General features: G+C 40.9%; 2 protein-coding genes across 3 annotated transcripts; both read right to left on the bottom strand.

Moving 5' to 3' along the window:
• Positions 1 to 18: 18 nt before the first annotated feature.
• On the bottom strand, positions 19 to 5,886 carry LOC147052238 (polyadenylate-binding protein 1A). 2 transcript variants are annotated; one of them, XM_085919110.1, is made up of 15 exons: positions 5,042 to 5,886; positions 4,676 to 4,869; positions 4,398 to 4,513; positions 3,233 to 3,381; positions 3,042 to 3,136; positions 2,799 to 2,936; positions 2,579 to 2,674; positions 2,233 to 2,505; positions 2,025 to 2,115; positions 1,823 to 1,945; positions 1,577 to 1,719; positions 876 to 960; positions 666 to 796; positions 453 to 543; positions 19 to 372 (listed from the first exon to the last, which is right to left on the bottom strand). In XM_085919110.1, exons 1-14 carry the CDS (start codon positions 5,232 to 5,234, stop codon positions 454 to 456), a joined length of 1,917 nt encoding a protein of 638 aa, XP_085775236.1. In that variant the 5' UTR covers positions 5,235 to 5,886; the 3' UTR covers positions 19 to 372; position 453. The 2 variants fall into 2 exon arrangements, with proteins under 2 accessions (XP_085775236.1, XP_085775238.1); XM_085919112.1 differs by having other exon boundaries at positions 3,242 to 3,381.
• Positions 5,887 to 7,051: 1,165 nt separating this feature from the next.
• Positions 7,052 to 12,415, bottom strand: LOC147052237 (14-3-3 protein beta/alpha-like). The gene is made up of 6 exons (XM_085919113.1): positions 12,256 to 12,415; positions 9,920 to 10,231; positions 9,161 to 9,284; positions 8,793 to 8,956; positions 8,611 to 8,706; positions 7,052 to 7,867 (listed from the first exon to the last, which is right to left on the bottom strand). Exons 2-6 carry the CDS (start codon positions 10,220 to 10,222, stop codon positions 7,832 to 7,834), a joined length of 723 nt encoding a protein of 240 aa, XP_085775239.1. The 5' UTR covers positions 10,223 to 10,231; positions 12,256 to 12,415; the 3' UTR covers positions 7,052 to 7,831.
• Between the last annotated feature and the right edge of the window lie 778 nt (positions 12,416 to 13,193).

Genomic DNA, 13,193 nt, shown 5'->3' with positions numbered 1-13,193 from the left:
ACAATAATTCACACACAATTTGAATGAGAATTTATTAGCCAGTAGTTAACTATAAACTTTCAAAAATGCTCTGGTACCTCCATCCCATACCATGGTTGATATTCTGAGCATTAACACAGTAAAATGACATAAAACAGAGGAACGCATTCAAATTTAATTCAATTTTAGCTATTTTGCTTTTTTTTTTAATGAAATTTTTTTGTATATGATCAAGGTCTAGTCAAACCTTACCTAGACCTGGCAGAGTAAATGGTTTTCTTTTTTTTAAGAAAAAAATTTATCATTTTGCAATGTTTTCAGTGTTTTAGGTTTTTCAATGTTTACTTTTTTTTCTCTTTTTCCATCGGTGAAGCAGGTTTCAAAAGGCTCAATCTGTAGAGAAGAATAAGAAATATTTATTTTGATAAGATGCTAATCTTAGGCTTTGTGGTCGAACCAGACTCCTGACACACCTTAGACACTGGGAACACCAGCAGGAGTGGTGGACTTCTGAGCAGCCTCTTTGGCTTGGTGAGCCTGGAGCACAGCAACTGCCTCATCCACCTAAATGGAAACAATACCGGATGAAGCACTGCGCGCACGAGTTGGTGATAAATCATAGCAGAGCTGGGTATGCTGGATGGAACACAACACCCAGTGTTGGGTAGGTTAAGACATTCATTGACCTTTGAGCGCAAGGATTCGGGCGATTCAAGCATGTGAAGAAGCTCAGAGTTGTCAATCTCCAGCAGCATGCCAGTGATCTTGCCCGCCAGACTGGGGTGCATGTTCTGAATCAGGGGGAACAGTCGCTCACCTGAGGGAACAAGTGTAAGATGTATAATGGGTCCAGTGAAACATTCATTTGTCCCAAAACAAGCAACTAAAATACTGACCCAGCATCTGCTTCTGTTCCTGAGGAGGGGCGGCAGCTAGCATGGAGGCAGTCAGAGGCTCCTGTCCTTGTACATGGACAGCAGGCTAAAAAACAAAAACAACATCCCATCATCTCAACATCACCCTTATCAACATTTAGGGTCAACGCGCTGAGAGGAAAACCGATTACAATGGTAGCTCTACTTAGAAATGCCTGTATTGCGAACTTTGATACAAACTGGAGCCTAGCGATATTTTTGCAACTACTTCGAACAGATGCCTCAGTCACCGTGGATCTGCCATTCTCTGTTCGTCTTAGTCATGCAAGAAGAAAAATCAAGTACTGCGGTGGAGTATGTCTCCCAACCGATCAATATAAAACTCAAAATTATAAAGGAGCATGGCGAATGCATGTATTGTCGAGCTTGCAACGGAGTATGGCTGGTATTGTGCCAAAGTAGGTCAAATAAAAGGGGAAAATCAGTATCTCCTGCTGCAGGACTGCATGTAGACCAAGGCGGAAGCCGTTGCCGGGCGGCAGACAGTACCAACTTGTTTTCAATAAAAACATGTAGAAAACACGCTTTTACTTACAAACGTTTCAACTTAGAAACCCGATCACGGAACTAATTATGTTTATAAGTAGAGGTATCACTGTATATGGTTTTAGAAAGTCTTGAAGTGCATTTAAGCAAAATTGAAGGCAAAGTTAACTATGAACCTGCTGCATGGTGACTTGAGGCTGGGAGGCCATGTGCTGTTGAGGATTGCGGACACTGGCGGCATATTTGTAGTGTGGCATTGCACGCACTGGGGCGGCAGTGGCCGAAGCACTGGCAGGGCGCTGGCTGAGGGCCTGGGTGGCTGTAGCGCAGATAGCAAATTGGAAGGGGTTTGGGGGAATACAACCTCTTAATGTTACTTTGATCAAATCCAAGGCTAAAGTAAAGCCACTAGTTATACTCACGCATGCGTTGAGAGGCCATCATGCGTGGGACCTGGGTGTTGGTGGTGGCAGTGGGACGGATGGTGCTGAAAGTCTGGGGCCTGGGTGCTGAAGGCCGCATGGCATTGGGCATGTTCTGGAAGTCTGGAGATAGAAAATGGTGTTTTAGACCTTAACATCAACAAAACTAAAAATATCATCAACAATGCAAATGTTTACTTACGCTGTGGGCGCACAGCCTGAGTGGCCCATCGAGGGCTGGGACGCAGTTGGGCCAACTGGTTGGCAGAGTAATATGCAGCACGGTTTTGGGCCTAAAGACAAATGCCAATATATGATCATCTCAAACAGTCAACAGTGAATTCCTAATTATTGAGAGATAATAAGACACAGAAAAGAGACACCAAAACGCTTGACGTCGCAGGACTCACCGGAGGAATAGCTGTCATAAAATAGCCAGAAGGAGGAGCAGTTTGGTAAGGGTTGAGAACAGGGTTGGGCACAGCCCGGACGGTAGCCATCCTCTGCATGTACTGATTGGTTAGATGGGCTTGGCGCTCTTCTTTGCGTTGAGCCAGAGCCACATACAATGGCTTAGTGGCAACTATACGCCCATTCATCTCAGTCACTGCTTTTGTGGCCTCTTCGGGAGAAGAAAAGCACACAAAGCCGAAGCCTTTGCTGCGGCCGCCCTCCATCATAACCTGGAGAGAAGAAACTCAAATTAAGTGCTGGTGAACTTCAATTCGACATTAGCTGTTCCATTCAAGACCACACCTTAGCACTTGTAATTGTTCCAAATGGGGAGAATTCCTTGCGTAGCCGCTCATCATCAAGGCCGTCATCCAAGTTCTTCACATACAAGTTGACACCCTGGAGAACGAGATCACAAGTTGCTTTCGAGTCTGAATTTTAAGTTGCTGCACGACAATACAATTCCGAATACATATTAAGTTTCGAGGACACAAAAACTTTCCAAGTGTACTTCGAAACAAACCTGGTATCTGGTCATGCGATCCTGTTTCATCTGCTCAAATTTGCGCTTGAGCTCATTCTGGCGCTCCCCCTTTTTCTGGGCACGCCCAACATAAACTTGTCTGCCATTCAGTTCTTTACCGTTCATATCATCCACAGCCTACAAATAGATATATAATTAAAAAATATATACATATTATCCACCATGAGATGAAACATTGGCAAGTTTCTACCCCACGGTCCAAAGGCCTTTATCCCTCCCTACCTTTTGTGCATCTTCATGTCTTTCAAAGCTGACAAAGCCGAATCCTTTGGATTTGCCACTTTCATCTGTCATAACGCGGATACTGAGTGCTGGGCCTAAAGAAAAGAAAATTGGCAAAAAATAAATACCACTGGCTGTGCAAGGTAGAGGAAATTTCTGTTTATTTAGTTTGTGAAAAATTGATTTCATACCATACTCACCATATTTTCCAAAAAGCTCCTTGAGCTTTTCATCATCCATATCCTCCCCAAAGTTTTTGATATACACATTGGTGAATTCTCTTGCACGGGCTCCAAGCTCCGCTTCCCTTTCTTTACGTGACTTGAATCGCCCAACAAATCTATTGACCGAAAAAAAAAAAACATTAGCCAATATGTCTTGATTACAATTTGACTAAAATCTATAGCTATTATTTACATCATACTAGTTACCTTTCAGTACATCTGGGGTATTCTAATTTGTAAGACAAAGAGTTGTCATACAACATGGCAATGAAGTATGGGCCATTGATATTTTTTTCATCAAATATGTCAAAACGAATCCAACGCATGTTGAGCAATTTTATTTAGTTGAAAAAGCCCAGACCTCTGTCTTGTGTAAGCCTTTTTCACATTACATTTGACAGAGCGCAGTACGCTCTCAGACTCGCTCATCGTGTGGTGAAGGGCTGGGACCACAAAACGGAGCGCTGCTGTGCGGCACAACCATGACTTCTGGCTACGCCTTGAATTGGAAATTTTAATGTTCGAGAATGGTTGCGTAATGTCATGTCTTCAATCGGAGAATAGCCGACAGTGTGAATTAGAGTTTATTTGGATTATTTAAAGGTAACGACGTCTTTAAAATATCCAAATTCTGTCGAGTAGTTAGTGTCTTCTTTGCTGCTTGTCTCCTTATAACAAGCAAAGCCGGGACAGTATTATTAGAATGACAAATTCATCTTGTCAAGGTGGTCCAAACAGCACAAAAAAATATTGTACGCCAACAAACTGTGACGTCAGCACTTCTAAATATGGACATATTGGCAACTAGGGTGTTGCAGTCTTTGTGTTGCAGAGCTTCATGGGTGACAAATAGGGAATTATCAGTTGTTTTAGTATGTAATTTTATTAGATAGACAAATGTCTATGGATACACATGTTAATGTGTGACTAAAACTGTGCCTTAGTTAGCCAGTTTAAGAAAAGAATTAATTCGATTTAAATATTTAAACGTGTATACTGCATATTTTAAGCCTCTATTCAAACAAGATACTGCTCATTAGATTTTGTTAATCATTAAACACACACTGTCATTTCATTTGATTAATATTAGTAAAACACTTCACTCGATATTGTCAATCATAATCCCACTTACACTTTTCTGTCATTGAGCAACATGCCATTCATTTTCTCAATGGCCCGCTCAGCCGCTTCGTGGGTCTCAAAGTGCACAAAGCCGTAACCCTTTGAGCCATTTTCATCACAAACCACCTTGGAGAAGGAACATTGAGCACTTCAGTAACAATCTCCACCACCATGCATTGCAGTAAATACTTTTGACCAACAATGGGATTCTATGGCATGCAAAGTAGTAGTGAGTATGCAAATCTTTCAAGCCACAGATGCACAAGACATGCTGACAGCTCCACCTACCTTACAGGATAAGATATTTCCAAATGCTGAAAACGTATCATAGAGGGCCTTGTTATCAATGGACTTGTCCAGGTTCTTGATGAAGATGTTGCCCACACCACTCTTTCTCAACGAGGGGTCTCGTTGAGACCACATGATGCGAAGTGGCCTGCCTTTGATCACGTCAAAATTCATGGTGTCCAGGGCTCTTTCGGCTGAAAAGATCGGTATAATCAGAATGCGATAAACACGGCAGTGCTCACATATTCGCTGACGAATGCATTCCTTTACTACAGTGGTTTACATGACTCCAACGCGACACTTGATGTTAAGCTAGCTTGCAGTTTAATCATTACAACTAGCTTTCGACAATAGTTGAAGACTCACCGTCAGCTGGCTGCTGGAAGTTCACATATGCGTAACCAAGGGATCGACGGGTGATCATGTCCCTGCATACTCTTATAGATAAGATGGGCCCAGCCGGGCTGAACTTCTCGTAGAGCATGGCCTCGGTTACGTCTGGATGAAGGTCCCCCACATAGAGGGAGGCCATGGGATAGCTAGGAGCGCTCGGGTTCATGACGACGCGTGTTCAGACACGACACGTAATGGCAATCGACGCTCTATTAAAGGTCTCAAAATGCCAGTCTTCAATGTGAAGCGGCTAATTTCTTTATCCCGTCGCAAACGACTGGACGCCCAGACGATTTTTTTCGGTACGTTACCTCCCAAAGGTGGCAACGTGGGCTAGCTGGCCTGATTAGCAAAGCTATCGGAGCGTGGCCTAACCGATGCGGCTCGTGGGACTTATTTTGATGCGTATCGTTCACAAGCAAAACGAAACGTTGCGTTAACTCGCGAAGCTATCGGATACAATCAACAAGAATGGCTAACACTGCTGCTAGAAACGTGGTAGTCAAAGCGATTGAATTACCACCCACGCTTTCAATAATGGCGGTTATGTCTTCACGTTAGCGTGCTTGGGTCCGTCTAAGGTTCTTCTTTTACGCGTTGCTTGAGTTGGCAAATGAAATCCTGCTTCACCGATTTTTTTTTTCTTATAAAAATATGTCTGCGTGTGCGCTCTAGCTTTTGGTTTGTTTCATAATAATAAAATGTGTGCCGTGGCTAGCTACGGAGCACACCCAACGCAGACGGATTACGGGAATGAAAGGAAGGTCGGTGGAGGTTGTTTCCCGATATCAGTCCAAACGTCGGGGCGGTCGACACTAAGTATGACGTCACACGTCTCGCGATATTTTATGTTGCCTTCATGACGTCTTTTTTTATCATCCTCAGCTGCTCTCACAACGTCCAATTCAAACTCAGCCGCACCCATTTACTTTTTTGAAACAGATAACGCATTCGTTCAGCATTGTTGGAACAATTTCTTTTTTTTTTCTTCTGTTAATGTTTTTTTTTCAAGTCAGAAGTGGACCCCCCCCAAATAAAACTTCCATTATTAATGCAAAACCTCTAGCAGCTCTTCCATAATCCTTGACTGGCTTCATGGTTGAAGAAGTAAAATTTGAGTCTGCTGGTACTCAATGGCACTTTTCAGTTTAACTGCTGTAAAGTCTCATTTGTGGCTTGTTGCAGCCATCAGGGAGGGACTGACCTTTGCTGGCTGTCGTTTGAACGTTAGAGGAAAGGTGGAGCAGCATTTATTTCATCAAGTTGGAAGATAAATGCCTGTCAGGTATCTACACTGTATGGGAAATGGACTCAAGGGAGGGTCTACATTTTTAAGAATGTTGGTGCGTTGGTTAAAGTTTGGCACATCAGCACGTCCAGCTCACAGTTCTGCTGTTGTGGGTTAAAATCCATGCACTGTGTACTACGGCTTCCTTCCACATTTCCAAACATCATTCCTAGGTTGATAGTGGAGAGAAGGATTTTTTTATTTTTAAAGCATCATTATGTATACATAGCAATTTAAAAATACCATTTAAACTTGGCAGGTTTGACACTCTAGGCTGCTTATCACATTTTGTTTGATACTTTTTTTCACTTTTCAGGGACTTGAAGAGAAATTATATCAACTCAAGAAACCTACTATGTTGTTTCACCAACAAAAACAAAAGAATATAACTTTCTATTTGAAAACTAAACTCTTCTTTGTGACCTTGGCTCATGGTTTGATGAGACGTGGCTGCTTTGAACTTCTGCTGCAGATTTTGTTCAGTCTGCATTTTGGGTAACCACACACTCGTTGATCAGAGTCAGTGTTCAACATTTTGCATGAAAATGCTGATGTTAGTGGTATAACCAAGTCTACAAATACCAATGACTCACACAATAAAAACTACCATTGAAAATTCTATTTTGAGTTCTATACAATTAATCATTCCTGTGGACAGCAGAATCTTGCGCAATAAAAACACAGCTCCAGTCAACTTTCTCAGCCTGACAAATTTAAATTATCTTTATTCTTTATTTTACTTACATATCTATCACCCCTCCAAATAAAGTGGGGATTGCTTTGAGTGATTCCAAATCAAGTAAACAAAGCCAGCTAACCTGACAAATACCTCCACCAATTGTCTTACCAATAGATTAGACAAATTAGATTGACAAAAGGTAGAGTAGTAAAACAAAAAGTCAAAAAAAGTAACAAGCATTTTTTTTCTGTGACAAAAACAAACCCATGAAAGACACGTGGAGTCCAAACTTTAAAACTTCTACATTGTGAACAGGGATATCATGCCCCCCCCAAAGCAAACCTCAAATTCCAACATTCGACAGTGATGGAATGTAACCTTTCATTTCTGTTATAGATTCAACAACTCCTGTGAGGAGATAATGGTGATATTCACCTTTACCACAAAACCATACAAAGAAATGAGATAAACAATAGAACTGCTTTCTTACTTTTAAGGGTTGAAAACTTGCTATCTGACCCACAACTACAATAGTATAAAAGCTACATCCCCCAGCTAAAAAGTAGTCAGATTAGCAGCAGATAACAAAAGCACCCTTTAATTTTCAACTGTACCCCATTATCTCATCCTCATTTCTACAAAAGAAAAACAACATGTAACATGCTGAATAAAAAAAAAAAAAGGACAACAATAATGTTATGGTGGTCTCAGTGGTTATGGTCCTGATGAAGGAAGAGTCAGGATGATGGCAGGTAGACAGAAAGGACAAACGGGGTTTTGCTTGATGTCTTGGTTTTTATACATCCTCGCCCTGGTTGTCAGCGTTCCACAACTGAAAGGAGATACAGAAAATGGGTGAGAGGGGAAAAAAAAAAGAAAATTAAGCAACACAAAGCATTTCTATTTATTTTAAGGCCCCCCATTCTATAGGCTCACCACCTATGTGATGGGCCAACCCATAAGAGCACAGGTGTCAAACTCAAGGCCCGGGGCCAGATACAACCCACCACATCATTTTATGTGGCCCGCGAAGACAAATTGTGCATCGAATTCGTGTGTCATTAATAGGATAGCAAATTGTCTTCACTTTTTAATAAAATCTTTTTTTTTTTTATATATTTGACCAATTTCTACTCATCTGATTTGGTTATTTGTCAGTTTGTTTTGTTTTACTGTATATAATATGAGGTGCTCATACATTTATTTGGGTTGACAGTCATAATGGCCCTCCAAAAGAGGCTATGACTACAATGCGACCCGTGAAAAAAATGAGTGACATCCCTGCATTAGAGCTTTTCATGTTATGTTGGAAGCCTTTAATGCTCAGGTTGACAATGATACTAAGACCTGGAAAGGTGTGACTGGAAAGAACGGTTGCTCCCAATCTGAACGCGAGTGGTGTTTAGTTATTGAATGTCTGTGCTTATCACGAATTGTCCATGTGTTGGTCGTGAATGTTCTGCTTGAACCCCTACAATTTGGATTTGGGGCAACTGTTGTCCTTGTCAAAAAAAAAAAAAAGTCTGGAGCCCAAAATCCAAAAGGTGCCCGAGCATTGTAAACTGAGAAACTTACTGTCAAGTTGTCTCTCAGTAGCTGCATGATAAGCGTGCTATCTTTGTATGAATCATCTGTCACCATTTCCAGCTCTGCAATGGCGTCATCAAAAGCCTGCAAGATAAAAGAACAGTTTGAAGGGTTCGGAATTTGTCCTTTTTTGTCAGGCATTAGTAGACCTAGACGTTAGAAGTTCTTACTTTTTTAGCCAATTGGCAGGCCTTTTCAGGCGAGTTGATGATCTCGTAATAAAATACAGAGAAATTGAGCGCGAGACCAAGTCGGATTGGGTGTGTGGGCTGCATCTCTTCTGTGCTGGTTTTAAGAGCCTCCTGGTAGGCTTGTTCTGAGTTTGCGATGATTTCTGAAGTTAAAGATTAAAGACATTTAAAAAAAACAAAACAAAAAAAACATCAACAAACCAAAATACATACAGGATAAATACCAAACACAATTATTCCATGCATCATTTAACACAACCTAACTTTCACCACATGAATAACACAATAAATATGAACATTCAAACACAACCACACCAACAGATGCCTTAGATAAAAATCGCACATACTCTGCTTGTCATCCCCTGTTGCCACTTCGGCCTGGTAGCGATGGTAGTCGCCTTTCATTTTCAAATAGAAGACTTTGCTCTCCGGCAAAGTGGCTTTTGGAATGAGATGAACATTCAAGAGATCCTGAGCAGAAAAAGAACATTACAAATATTTAAATAAACTTTGAAGCATACAGAGCCTTTAGAAATGAATAAATTCAATATTGGTTTGTGTGGTGATTTATCCGAGCTCATGTACAAGGGGTGCGAATGCACTTTGCCCACACGCATGGTCAGACTTATTAAGAGTGAGATGACCATGGTTATGGCATGAAGAAATCGATATTGCATGCAACATTGTTATGCTAACGCTGCAAGTGCGTCTATTTTCAAATGATCACTTCTCCAATGTTCCTATTTACCACCAATTCAAATGTAATTCTTAAAAGTGGCACACCCCACAAGAGACTATCAACATGTTTTTTGTCTTATTGTTGCATTTTTATGTTCTTCAAATAATTATTACCATCTTTGTGGTTTGTGTGTTGGTGGGAAGTAGGACACAGTTCCATTTTCAAATCATCCAGAAGGAAATTTGGAAGTCGCAGTCAAAAACGTGAACATTCTTTCAAACTTTAAACACAGCTCTCCCGAATAGAGTTTGACAATTGATAATCGGATTTTTTTTTTTTTCTGGTTTAAAAAGGACAGAGTTAAGCACAAGTAATTAAGTGAAGCTCAAATAAATATAATGTACATCATTTACAAAATGAAGCTTACCAGAACATCTTGACAGATTTTATTGAGCTCTGTCTCAATTTTCTCCTGGTACTCTTTGGACAATTCCTTTTTTCTGTCGTCTTCGACCTTTGTCACAATGTTGGTCAAAACCCGCCAAGAAGAACGACGGGCCCCGACTACATTTTTGTAGGCAACAGAAAGGAGATTGCGCTCCTCACTGGTCAGTTCGCCGTCATTATTCTCTGTGGCAGACTTCATCGCTGCAGCCATGTCGTCATAGCGCTCCGCTTGCTCGGCCAGTTTAGCCTTTCTGATCAAGTTCTCCTTGGATTCCCCACTCATGATGGCTTACTGGAATAACAAATGCAAAAGGAAAGACGGGTTCAAAAAACTAGCCAGGCATTTCCCAGTCACATACAGAAGCAGTTTAAACTTCTCAGAGGCCACCGTGCTTTTAAACATGTTGCAGCTTGCATGATTTATTGCATCACTTGCAATTATGTCAATACTAAAAATTTTTTTTTTTACTATGCAAACGTAGGCAAAAGTGCAGCCCACAGGTCACATCAAGCTCTCCCACTGTCCGATTCCATTCAGTTTGATTCTACCTGGTATCTTACGGCTGGAGCTCGGACTCACTGTAAGAAGCCATCCTGCGACCACTCATCCTCAAATATAACCTTGTCAATATTTTGAAGCAGATGAAACGCCTCCTTTCGTACTTTATGTTTTTATTATTATTATTTTTTTAATCGACCTGCAGATTTTCTCAGAAACTATGCTGCTTCTGCAGAGCTCCATAAAGAAAAGACCTCGAGTCTTTAACAACGGATGCGTTTATTTAATAAACAATGTTTGTATATTAAAAAAAAATACATATATAGTATTCATCTTATTTGGTCCTGATCTTGGAGCTGATATTAATTTGCACTTAGTTTCAGTGATATGAAACTGAACAGTTTGATGATACAAATTTGCAAACAAATTTACACGGTCAATGTATAGAATTTAGTGCAGTCCAATGGTGACCCAATAAAATACTGTACGATGAAGTTAGGCATGTGCATTTTGAAGTACACACACTAAGGTGCTTCAGAAAGACCACTCTTTGAAAGCCTATTACCAATTTCTTCAGCAATCTTTTGGTATAGATTGACCTGCCACCTATCAGATGATCCAGTATTCCCTCAAAGTTACAAAATAAGAACATTGCATTAGTGACAGATGCTGTAATTACAAACTTGTGATCGGGGGACTTATTCCGTAGCAGAAAGTTGGCTGCAAAACATGTCAGTTTACAATCCAGTGAGTCACAGCCATATATTCAAAATGTAAAACGTTTTTATGATTGAAATTCATTTTTTGTTATTTTAAATGAACAAACACTGAAGAATCAAAACATTCAACACACACTGTCTCTTTAAGAACCATCTCAACTGCTCATTTAGGCTGCGGGACAGCGACAAATAAGGACTGTGCAAATCAAGGATTGTGTGACTAATAATATGACAGTTTGTATAAATGACGTATCGGGAATGCCATATATTCATAGTTGTTGTAATTTCTCACAAACCTGCAGGGCAAACATAACCTTCCCCCCCACTCTTTTCCTACATACATAAACCACACCCATGCCCATACCTGCGTCTCGCCCAACAAACTTTTAGGATCAGGCTTTACCTGCTCGTGGCCGATTAACGATTACACCACACGTCCCCAATCTACATCTCTTTGAAAGGCAAATTCTGAACGAAAATATCAACCGCGTAAAGTATGCGACATTATTTGCCCTCGTGACATATTTCCTGTAACATCCGCCCCTGACAACATTTGACATTGCCATGAGGTTCCGCACATAGCTTTTTATCAAATGCAATTCCCGCTAAAGCAATGCATTTGTCAAAATGGAACAAAGATTATGCGTTAAGATCCTCACAAATAAACAATGTTCAGAATCTCAATTGAATTGAATGACGTAAGCAAACCAAAATTCCATTAGCTATAAGATACCAGCAGCACCACGACCAACGTGGGTTTCCATCAGTTAACTACTGTTTGACAGTGAGCAAACCCAACCCAACAGGTTAAAGTTAGTTGGTAGAGACACGTTGTATCCGCTTAGTTTTGACGTGATACGCCTTCCTCGCGTCCCATTTTCTCGTTGAAAGCAGCTAAGAGACACGTTTCATTGTAATGGAGCTAGCCATTGTTCCTTGTCAGTGATGAATTGTCGGCATTTTCCCGCAAACCCAAGGTCAATCCCAATTCCAAAAACCTGGATGATTTTTCGCTGCATTTGTTACGCAACCAAATTCGATGAATCACCTATGCCAACGCGACACAGCATTTACAATACGTTTGTGTTCATTTCCTACCCGTGTAATGGTAGATCGCTGTAGCTTGGGCTTTCAACTTCCAGCTGATTCTCTCAGCGTTGTCAGCGTGAAGAGTCGACGGGGTTTCCTTGCAATTCTATACTGGTTAAAGGCGCTGCCCGTGCAAGGGCGGATGACGTCAACATCACCATGGTAACCATGCAGTAGACATCAAGGGAGTTGTAGTTTCACAGGGCCACATACACAAGAAAGAGAAAATTCACCACCTTTATGAAAGAAACATGCTTAAAAAAGAAGAAATATGAATTGTTTTGGAGTTGCACACATATTAAACATATTTAGGTTAAAAAAAAGCATCTTAGCTAGTCGTCAATGTGGAAAAAAGTGTATTTTAAAGGATAACTAAATAAATTGTTATACCTTTTATTACAATTTAAAAATCAACATAGATTATGTCTCTCAGATGGCCTGGGAACGCCTTGGGATTCCCAGGGATGAGCTGGATGAAGTGGCTAGGGAGAGGGAAGTCTGGGAGTCCACCCTAAAGCTGCTGCCCCCGCGACCCGACCCCGGATAAGCGGATGAAGATGGATGGAACATATTTTTATTACACTGGTCCCCAGCATAGTCATGGTTCGGCACAATTTCGTCCCCCCCCCCAAAAAAAAGGGATGTCAGGGATGCACCTTGGACACTCCTGAGTTAGCTGTAAATGTTTCTACACATGAATAAAACATCCTTCTTTGTGCCTAAAAGAACCCCACAATGTGTAGTTTTCTTGTCGAGGTGTGGCTCCATGGAAAAGCAAAGGAATTCCAGATAAGAACAAAAAAGAAATTTTGGGAATGAGATGTCTAACCTGATAAACCAGTTCTAATTCAGTTCAGTCTCACAGACAGACACAAACGTCAGTTGAAACAAATCGATTAATTTATGCATTACACGTATCAATCTCGGAAAAGCTGTTGGAAATAGTC

This window comes from Syngnathus leptorhynchus, chromosome 8, assembly GCF_054491065.1.
Source record: "Syngnathus leptorhynchus isolate UIUO chromosome 8, UIUO_Slep, whole genome shotgun sequence".
In the NCBI taxonomy this organism is placed as follows: domain Eukaryota; kingdom Metazoa; phylum Chordata; class Actinopteri; order Syngnathiformes; family Syngnathidae; genus Syngnathus; species Syngnathus leptorhynchus.
Note: the sequence above shows the minus strand (reverse complement) of the source record. Positions and strands in the feature narration are given on the sequence as shown.

What these genes read in the sequence shown, in the direction of transcription:
- LOC147052238 (XM_085919110.1), bottom strand. Translation starts at nt 5,234, where the DNA reads ATGAACCCGAGCGCTCCTAGCTATCCCATGGCCTCCCTCTATGTGGGG. An exon ending in CTTCCAGCAGCCAGCTGACG is followed by an intron (nt 4,870 to 5,041) that starts GTGAGTCTTCAA and finishes CGATCTTTTCAG; the next exon opens with CCGAAAGAGCCCTGGACACC. An exon ending in CTCAAGTCACCATGCAGCAG is followed by an intron (nt 961 to 1,576) that starts GTTCATAGTTAA and finishes TTTGTTTTTTAG; the next exon opens with CCTGCTGTCCATGTACAAGG.
- LOC147052237 (XM_085919113.1), bottom strand. Translation starts at nt 10,222, where the DNA reads ATGAGTGGGGAATCCAAGGAGAACTTGATCAGAAAGGCTAAACTGGCC. An exon ending in CCTGCCAATTGGCTAAAAAA is followed by an intron (nt 8,707 to 8,792) that starts GTAAGAACTTCT and finishes TTTATCTTGCAG; the next exon opens with GCTTTTGATGACGCCATTGC. An exon ending in TACTGAGAGACAACTTGACA is followed by an intron (nt 7,868 to 8,610) that starts GTAAGTTTCTCA and finishes ATCTCCTTTCAG; the next exon opens with TTGTGGAACGCTGACAACCA.